This window comes from Aptenodytes forsteri, unplaced genomic scaffold, assembly GCF_000699145.1.
Source record: "Aptenodytes forsteri isolate BGI_AS27 unplaced genomic scaffold, ASM69914v1 Scaffold255, whole genome shotgun sequence".
Lineage (NCBI taxonomy): Eukaryota > Metazoa > Chordata > Aves > Sphenisciformes > Spheniscidae > Aptenodytes > Aptenodytes forsteri.
Genome location: NW_008794888.1, coordinates 3957338 through 3966578, shown reverse-complemented (window position 1 = coordinate 3966578; position 9241 = coordinate 3957338). Strand labels below are relative to the sequence as shown.

The 9241-nt window shown below is 65.3% G+C and overlaps 1 protein-coding gene across 1 annotated transcript in view; it reads left to right on the top strand.

Moving 5' to 3' along the window:
• SPEG (SPEG complex locus) overlaps positions 1-9241 on the top strand; it is a 47648-nt gene that overhangs the window by 28110 nt on the left and 10297 nt on the right. The window contains 21 exon segments of the mRNA XM_019470904.1: positions 3-152; positions 1501-1659; positions 1808-1997; positions 2144-2373; positions 2552-2671; positions 3082-3186; positions 3309-3515; positions 3643-3766; positions 4186-4358; positions 5182-5294; positions 5499-5667; positions 5751-5844; positions 6207-6407; positions 6568-6628; positions 6831-6908; positions 7385-7557; positions 7663-7689; positions 7932-8084; positions 8299-8341; positions 8437-8505; positions 8685-9234. Of these exon segments, the coding sequence (XP_019326449.1) occupies positions 3-152; positions 1501-1659; positions 1808-1997; positions 2144-2373; positions 2552-2671; positions 3082-3186; positions 3309-3515; positions 3643-3766; positions 4186-4358; positions 5182-5294; positions 5499-5667; positions 5751-5844; positions 6207-6407; positions 6568-6628; positions 6831-6908; positions 7385-7557; positions 7663-7689; positions 7932-8084; positions 8299-8341; positions 8437-8505; positions 8685-9234 (3189 nt within the window).

Sequence of the window (9241 nt, the reverse complement as noted above, 5' to 3'; positions counted from 1 at the left end):
GGACGTGGACTGGCTGTCCCGGGGCCGGCTGCCCCAGCCCGCCCTGCTAAAATGCAAGATGCATTTTGATGGGCGCAAGTGCAAGCTGCTGCTCACCTCCGTGCACGAGGACGACAGCGGGATCTACACCTGCAAGCTCAGCACTGCCAAAGGTAAGCGGCGGTCACGCAGCTCCCCGGGGGGTTCTCACTCGGGGCTTGGCCCTAGGGGATGCTGGGGGTGGACAGCCCCCCCTGCCCCTGGGTTTGGGGCTCTGGTCCAATGTAGGACCTGTCTGTAGGATGTCTGGTCTGGAGGTAGCTGTGAGTGCTGGAGGTGGGGGCCAGGGGTCAGGGAGTGGTTGCTGCCCCAGGAGCCGGGGAGCTTTCGCCGGCTGGGAAACCTGGTGTGCACCAGTCCTCGGGCTCCAGCACCCTGAGCCCTGCAGCCCTGTCCCATCCCACTCAGCTCCTCGGCCAGCATGCATGCAGCTCCCAGAAACGTGGGGAGATGCATTTGCACTGTGGCTGCACCGGCTGGATGCAGCCCTGGAGCCCAGCTGTCCCCATCCCCTGCTCCAGAGCTTCCAGGCACCCGGCTCCGGTACCGACCTGTCTCTGCTGGCCTGGGAGGTAGCAGGGGCAACGGGCAGGGGGTCAGGGCCACCCACCCTCTCCCACCAAGCCATCACTGGTGGCAGCTGAGGAAGAGCAGCCTCTGTCTGGCCTCTGTCCCATGGCTCTCACACCCCCCTGTGCCTGTGCATGCTGCACACAGCCTCTGTCCCCCGCAGCGGGACAGGGACAAGGGTGACTTTTCCATTCCCCAGCCTGCCTGGGCAGCACCTCGGCAGTAATCCAAGCTGCAGTGGGTGCAGGGGGCAGCGGCATTCCCAGCACTCTGTGGCTGGTGCCGGTGCATCCCTCCATGGAGGAGGCTGTATGCCTGCGGGGATTTGAGGGCAGCAGCAGTTTTGGGTACAGGAAGGTGAGGCTGTGCCTGAGCATGGTGTCAATCCCTGCCCAGGGTGGGCGACAACACCATCATTGCAAAGCGGTCCCTGCTGCAAACCCTCTCATCTGGAGCATCCAGCCTGTGCCTGTCCCCATGCTGCCCCTGAGTGCTGCACGTGCTGGAGCTTCTGCTTCAGCATCACTGCCCTGTCCCCAGAGGGCTAGGCCAGCTGTGACCCCCTGCCCTATGGGGAGGGCAGGGCATCCTCCCGTCCCACCTTGCTGCTGGCATCCGTACTGCTGTGAGGGAAGGAAAGAGGCACCCTGCTGCCGGCAGAGCCCCAGCCCTGGGCACGAGGACCTTGCACACACTTGTACCCCCCCTGCCCCATGCAGGGACAGAACCTGGCACCCAGCACACCTGGGCTCAACCCCCACCAGGTGTGGAGTGTGCTCAGCTACAACCATGTTGGCTACTGGGGCTGCAGCCGGGGAGGGTTGCAGGATGCCTCCTGCCCTGCACAAATGCATGCCACGCGGGGCTCACCCCTACCTGCTCTCCTTGCAGACGAGCTGACCTGCAGTGCCCGGCTGACGGTGCAGCCCTCTGTGCAGCCACTCTTCACCCGCAAGCTGGAGGATGTGGACGTGGTTGAAGGGCGGACGGCGCATTTCGACTGCATGATCAGTGGGACTCCCCCCCCAGCGGTCACCTGGACCCATTTTGGTAACCCCCAAGCCCAGAGAGCTTGCCCAGGGCCCTGCAGGGAGACCTCTCCCCATCCCCTTGGGGGCTGCACCCAAGGGCTCGAGCCCAGCCGGGGCTGGGAGGGGTGCTGATGCTGATGCTGATGCTGGTGTGTGTCTCCATACAGGCCAGCCAGTGCAGGAGGGGGAGAACGTGCGGATTCAGCAGGACGGGGGGCTGCACTCGCTGGTCATCGTGCATGTGGGCAGCGAGGATGAGGGGCAGTATGCGGTGACTGCCAGGAATACCCATGGCCACGTGGAGTGCTCTGCCGAGCTCTACGTGGAGGAGCCACGGCCATCTGCTGCCTCCCAGATGTAAGCGTTGGGGGTCTCTGGGATCTGCATCCCCCCTGCTTGCTCCCCCCTGGGATCTGGGGGACAATGGGCTTGTGCAAAGCCTGGGGTTGGGGCTGGGCTGGGGGCACCGTGCTCCTGCCGTGAGCGTGTGCGGGCTCTTGCAGCTCCAAGCTGGAGAAGATGCCGTCCATCCCGGAGGAGCCGGAGCAGGCGGAGACGGAGGCAGAGTGCTTCACCATGCCTGATTTCCTGAAGCCGCTGCACAACCTGGATGTGGTGGAATCGAAGGAGGCCGTGCTGGAGTGCCAGGTGGCCGGGCTGCCCTACCCCTCCATCACCTGGTTCCACAACGGCTCCCGCATCGACAGCACCGACGACCGCAAGATGATGCAGTGTAGGGCTCCCTGCCGCCCTCCCCGCCCCCCTGGGGTTCCTCCACCCGGGGCGGAGGAGGGGGGACACTCCGGGAGGAGGCATCACCCCCCAGACCTTCGCGCCCTGTGAGGCAGGGAGGGGAGCTCTGCACCGCTTGGCTGGCGGGGTCTTACCCGTGTCCCCCTGTTCCCCCCCAGATAAGGATGTCCATCGCCTGGTGTTCACGTCTGTCAGCCACGCGCATGCTGGTGTCTATAAAAGCGTCATCGCCAACAAAGTGGGGAAGGCCACATGCTACGCACACCTCTATGTCACCGGTAAGCAGCAGTGGGCACCACCAGGGATGTGTAGCCACTCGCTGCCACTCTGTCAGGCTGTGCCCTGGGGCTGGTGGCCCTGTAGTGAGGTCCTGGGGTGATAGGATCACAGGACAGTTCAGGTTGGAGGGGACCTCAGTAGGTCTCTAATCCAACCTAAAAGCGGGGTCAGCTGTGCAGACCTCACCTTGCGGGGTCAGAACCCATCTCTGGACCCCCAGGTCCCACATGGGACTTGCTGGCAGCACCAGCCCCACAGGGGCTGCCAGGCTGAGCCCCCACTGGGGAACCAGTGAGGGTTGCTGGCCCCATCTGTCCCCTCCAGCCCGCATCTCCTGGGACGTAAGGCAGATGCCCTGAGGAGCTGTGGCAGTGGCTATGCTCACACCCCTGCCTGCCTCCCCACGCAGACGTGGTGCCAACCCCCCCTGATGGGCCCCCCACCATGGCCTCGGTGACCGGCAGAGCCATCACGCTGACCTGGAACAAGCCCAGGTGGCTGGACACTGCCATAGGTGAGAGGGCCAGGGATGGGCAGGGGCTGGGCAGGAGGTGGGCAGGGGGTGGGCAACGCCGTGATGGGGCGCACAGGCCAGCCTGATGCCAGGGGCTCTGCACCAACCCTCTCCCCCTGCAGACCCCAACTCGGTGACCTATGTGGTGCAAATGCAAGTGCTGGGCACAACGCAGTGGCTGGTGCTGGTGGCTGGCGTGCAGGATACCACCTACACGGTGCATGGGCTGACCAAGGGTGCCCAGTACCTCTTCCGTGTCATCACTGCCACCCCCAAGACCAACAGCAAGCCCTCCCCGCCTGTGGGGCCCGTGCAGCTCCTGGACCGGGGTAAGAGGGGCAGTGGGGAGGGGACAGGTGGCTGGGGTGGAGGGGTCTCTGTCCCCAGTGGGGTGGTAAGCTGGCCAGGGCTGGGCGACATGGGGTCTGGAGGTGGTGGTGATGGTGCGTGTGGCAGGTCCCTACCTGGAAGAGGCCCCAGTCATCCTGGACAAGCCAGATGTGGTGTACGTGGTGGAGGGTCAGCCAGCCTCCATCACCATCACCATCAATCACGTGGAGGCCACCGTCACCTGGAAGAGGTAGGAGATGGCACTGTGCCCATTGCCTGCCCCATGCCCAGCATCACCCCACAGGGTGCACAAAGAAAAGCTCCTGCACCAGCTCCCCGTGCAGCCCACAGTGGGTGGGGGGACCCTCCCTGGGGCTGGGCTGGGTGTGCACCCAAGGGTGATGTCCAGGGCTGTGCAGAGCTGCAAGGGGGGGGGGGCTTTTTTTGGGGAGGGTGCTGTCTGTGGGGTGCTAAGGGTTGAGAGCCGTTCAGGAGGCAGAGCTAGCAATGGGGTGCAAGCTGTTTGCGGGGACTGTGGGGTGGGAGTCAGGGCCAGGGCTGTCTGTGGGTCAGGAGGTGGCCATGGGGCTGTGGGGTGGGAGCTATCGATGGGGCAGTGGGTCTGGGGTTGCCTGTGGGGCTGTGATGTGGCAGCTGGTGTCCCCGCAGGGGCGGGCAGGTGCTTGGGGAGCAGGAGGGCACATGCGAGATGACAATGCCAGACGACGACCAGCACTGCCTGCGGCTGCTGCGCGTGGGCCGGGGGGCCGCAGGGCCGCTGGCCTGCGAGGTGAGCAACCGCCACGGCACTGCCCGCTGCACCCTCCGCCTCCGCCTTGCAGGTAGGTGCCCCCGCGCCAGGGGGCCATGCCCCTCTGCCAGGGGGTGGCATCGCCCTACGGTGCTCCAAGCCTGTATGCCATGAGGGAGGCATTGCCCCACAGGGTGGCACTGCTCCACAGTGCCCCGTGCCCATGTGCCATGGGGGCACTGCCCCATAGCATGGCACTGCTCCTCAGTGATCCATACTCGTACGTCATGGGGATGTTGCTCTATAGGGTGGCAATGCCCCATGGGGCTGAAAACCCATGAACCATGTGTTGATACTGCTGCCCGGTGTCCTATACCCATACCTGACTTGGGTAGAAGTGTCCCATGTGCCCCATGACCATGTGCATGGGTGGCACTGCCCTGTGGTGTCCCTCAGCCATGTGCCATGGGTGGCACTGCTGCAGGGTGTCCCATACCTGTGTATAATGGGGTGGCACTGCCCCATGGTGCCTTATGGCCAAGAGCCATGGGGGACAGCTCCACAATGCCCCACAGAGGTATCATGGGTGGCACTGCCCTACAGTACCCCACATCCATATGTAACAGGGAGATGCAACTCCACAGTGCCCCATGCCCATGTGCCATGCGTGGCACTGCCCCATGGTGTCTGACACCAATGGGTGACTGCCCCATGGTGCTGCAGGCACATGCCATTGGTGGCCTGCCCCGTAGTGTCCTGCTCCCATGTGCATTGGTGTGGCACTGCCCCATGGCACTCCATGCCCCTATACCATGGCCTGGCACTTCCTCGCAGTGCCCCCCAGCCGTACACCCCGCGCCAATGGCGGGGGGTTGGCACTGCCCCGTGGTGCCCCATGCCCCATCTCTCGGCAGAGGCACCGCGCTTTGAATCCATCATGGAGGACATCGATGCCCAGGAAGGGGAGACGCCACGCTTCGCCGTGGTGGTGGAGGGGAAACCGCTGCCAGACATCATGTGGTACAAGGTGGGCTGGGACCCCCCCACCCCCTTCCTGACCCGCAGGCCCCCCACACCCACCCCCTCCACTGCCTCACCTGGGTCACTGCACTGGGGCTTTGGGGTTGTGTTCACCCCCGGTGATGCAGGATGAGCCCCATGCATGGGGAAGGGGTGGCAGGAACTGGTCGGGGACGGGACGGGACCACCCTGATGCCCCTGCCACCCCCAGGACGGGGAGCTGCTGGAGGAGAGCAGCCACCTGAGCTTTGTGTACGAGGACAATGAGTGCTCACTGGTGGTGCTGGGCGCTGCCAAGCCCGACAGCGGCGTCTACACCTGCACGGCCAAGAACCTGGCGGGGGAGGTCTCCTGCAAGGCAGAGCTGGTGGTACGGGCAGGTATGGCCAGCCAGCCCCCCAGCCCCGGGGGGCAGAGCCTGGGTGCCCGGCTTGCCCTCCGCCAGCGCCTTTCTTTCCCCCAGCCCAGCCCGCTGCCGATGCCACCATGGAGGAGGAGGCGCTGCACAAGGCGCGACGCCTGACCGACTACTATGATGTGCATGAGGAGATCGGGAGGTATGGGGCCGCCGGCGCAGTGGGCAATGGGGCACCCCAGGCACTGCAAGGACAGGGGTGCTGGAGCCAGGCTGCACCCTGGGGCTCTGTCCCTCGTGACTGAGCTCCGTGGTACACCAGATCCCGATGTGCTGGGGCTGCTCTCAGCCACAGTTGGATGCCCCGGTGCTGGCTCAGGGTGGGGAGCCGGGGCAGGCAGAGCAAAGCCAGGCCTGAGGTCTCTCCATGGATTGTCCTGGAGGGCTGCCGGGGCTGCGGGCAGCTCCCTGCGGAGCGGGTGCCTGCCCCAGCTGCTCGGGGAAGGGGAGGTCTCCTGCTCCCCCACCTTCTTATCGCCCCTTGCCCCCGTTGCTGCATTGCAGGGGGGCTTTCTCGTACCTGCGGAGGGTGACAGAGAAGAGCAGCCGGCTGGACTTTGCCGCCAAGTTTGTCCCCGGGAGGACCAAGGCTAAGCAGTCAGCGCGCCGGGAGCTGCACATCCTCTCACAGCTGGACCACGAGCGCATCGTCTTCTTCCACGACGCCTTCGAGAAGAAGAATGCCGTCATCATGGTCATGGAGCTGTATCCTCCGGGCACTGCTCTGGGAGTGCACAGCATGGGGGATGAGGGGAGGCTTTTGCGGGGGACGGGTGGGCAGAGCAGATGTGGAGGAGTTGGGTGCCCAAGAGGGTGCGGGGCACGGCGGGGCAGTGAGTTTCTATGCTCCTTGACTGGGGCCCAGCTGTGCCGAGGAAGAGCTGCTGGACAGGATGGCAAGGAAGCCCTCGGTGTGCGAGTCTGAGGTGGGTGAACCCTGGGGGGGCAAAGTGATGGGGGGGGGAGGGAGGGAGCCTGGGGATGCCAGGGTCTGTCCCAGCCCAGGGACGTACAATGCTCATGGTATCAGGCTATGAAGGAGGCTACAGCCCGCACCCTCCTCTGCACAGGGCCAGCATGGGGCCGACCCATGCTCAGGGTGCCCACCCTCCCTCTGCTCTCTCACAGGTCCGGTCCTACATGCGGCAGGTCCTGGAAGGGATCTGCTACCTGCACCAGCACAGCGTCCTGCACCTGGACATCAAAGTGAGTGCGGGGTTCTCCCAATCCCTCCCACCCTGCACCTGCATGGACGAGCTCCTGCCGCACTGCGGGGGGCTCGGTTCTGCTGACGGGGGACATCCCTTCCCTGGGGGGAGTCCCTGCCTCCTGCCAAGCTCCCCTCTGCCCCGTGCTGTCCTGTAGCCAGAAAACCTCCTGATGGCGGATTCGAGCAGCGAGCAGGTCCGGATCTGTGACTTCGGCAATGCACAGGAGCTGACCCCGAGGAGCCCTACATGCGGCAGGTCCTGGAAGGGATCTGCTACCTGCACCAGCACAGCGTCCTGCACCTGGACATCAAAGTGAGTGCGGGGTTCTCCCAATCCCTCCCACCCTGCACCTGCATGGACGAGCTCCTGCCGCACTGCGGGGGGCTCGGTTCTGCTGACGGGGGACATCCCTTCCCTGGGGGGAGTCCCTGCCTCCTGCCAAGCTCCCCTCTGCCCCGTGCTGTCCTGTAGCCAGAAAACCTCCTGATGGCGGATTCGAGCAGCGAGCAGGTCCGGATCTGTGACTTCGGCAATGCACAGGAGCTGACACCCGAGGAGCCACAGTACTGCAAGTATGGCACCCCCGAGTTCGTAGGCCCCGAGATCGTCAACCAGAGCCCCATCTCCAGTGTCACTGACATCTGGTAAGGGCGGCCCTGGGGTGGACGGTGGGCTCCCCACTATGCCAGGAGGGACTGGGCGCCCCGCAGCGCTAGTGCTGTGCGGTAACCGTGCTCTCCTCTCCGCAGGCCCGTGGGGGTCATCGCCTACCTCTGGTAAGTGCCCCGCTGGGCCCCCACAGGAGGGACCCCCTTCCTGCCCCCTTGCTGGTTGCAGTGCTGGGGCTGCAGCCATGCACATCGCTCCTTGCAGACTCAGCCTCCTCCCTGGCTGCTCCTGCCTCTGCCCTCTCCATGGCACTGGGGCTGGGGTCCGGGGTCCCGTCCTCGGTCCCCTGTACTTGCCATGCTGTTCCCCATGTCCCCCCGGCCCGATGACAGTGTCCTCTCCTCGGCAGCCTGACGGGGATCTCCCCCTTCGTGGGGGAGAATGACAAGACAACACTGATGAACATCCGCAACTACAACGTAGCCTTTGAGGAGAGGATGTTCCAGGGGCTCACCCGGGAAGCCAAGGGCTTCGTCATCAAAGTGCTGGTCAATGACAGGCTGTGAGTGCTGCGGGGTCCCTGGCCCCCACCCCTACGGCGTGAGCCTTGTGCTTGAGGGAGGGTGGGGACCCCCATGCATCGGGGTGCCCGAGGGCAGGCTGGCTGCACAGCCCTGCCGGGGTGCAGCACGGGCAGCCAGACCCTCCTGCCCTTCCCCGGGCTGGCCAAAGCCCCCCAGCCTGGGTGGTTCTCACCCAGCGGTGTTGGTTCACAGGAGACCCAATGCGGAGCAGACCCTGGAGCATCCCTGGTTCAAGGTGAGCCTGGACAGGGACGCAGCACCCGATAGCAGCGGGGTTCCCCCGAGCCTGCTGTAGGCTCCGTGGGACACCGCTGTCCCCTCGCCCCGCAGACGCTGGCCAAGGGGAAGGTCATCAGCACTGACCACCTAAAGCTCTTCCTCTCCCGTCGGAAATGGCAGGTGAAGGCAGGAGCTGGGGCAGGAGGGGGCAGGCAGAGCTGTGTGCTGGGCAGGATGGGGTGATGTGTGCTGGGAAGGACAGGGTGATGTGCGCTGGGCAGGATGGGGTGATGTGCACTGGGCAGGATGATGCCATGCCGCATGCCTGGGTCTGATCCAGCCCTCTCCACTGGCTGCAGCGCTCGCAGATCAGCTACAAGTGCAACATGGTGCTGCGGCCGATCCCGGAGCTGCTGGAGGACACATCCAACCACCTCTCCATCGCCGTGCCACGGCACCTCAAGGAGTCGCCGGCGCTGTCATCCTCCTCGGACTCAGATGACCTGGAGGAGCTGCCCTTCATCCCCATGCCACACCAGGTGGAGTTCTCTGGCTCCCGCATGTCGCTCAATGAGATCCCCACGGACGATGAGGCCATTGGGCCATCTGAAGGGCCGCGGCTGGAGGGCATTGCGCCGGGGGACGTCTCCGCCATGGAGTGGCAGAGCCAGGGTGTGGAGAAGCCCGGGGTGGCCCTGGGAAAGCGGCCAAGGGGCGCCGGGCCGCGGCGGCCGTGCATGGAGGTGGAGGCACCTGGCTCCTCTGATGAAGAAGCCCCCGAAGCCCAGAAGCGGCCAGAGTACCCCCGCAAAGCCATGAGGAAGGGCTCCAGCCTGGAGTCCCCGGGGAGCGCCCGGCGAGGAGAGCTGAAGAGGGGCGGCTCGGCTGACAGCGCCCTGCTGCTCCACCAGTCCCC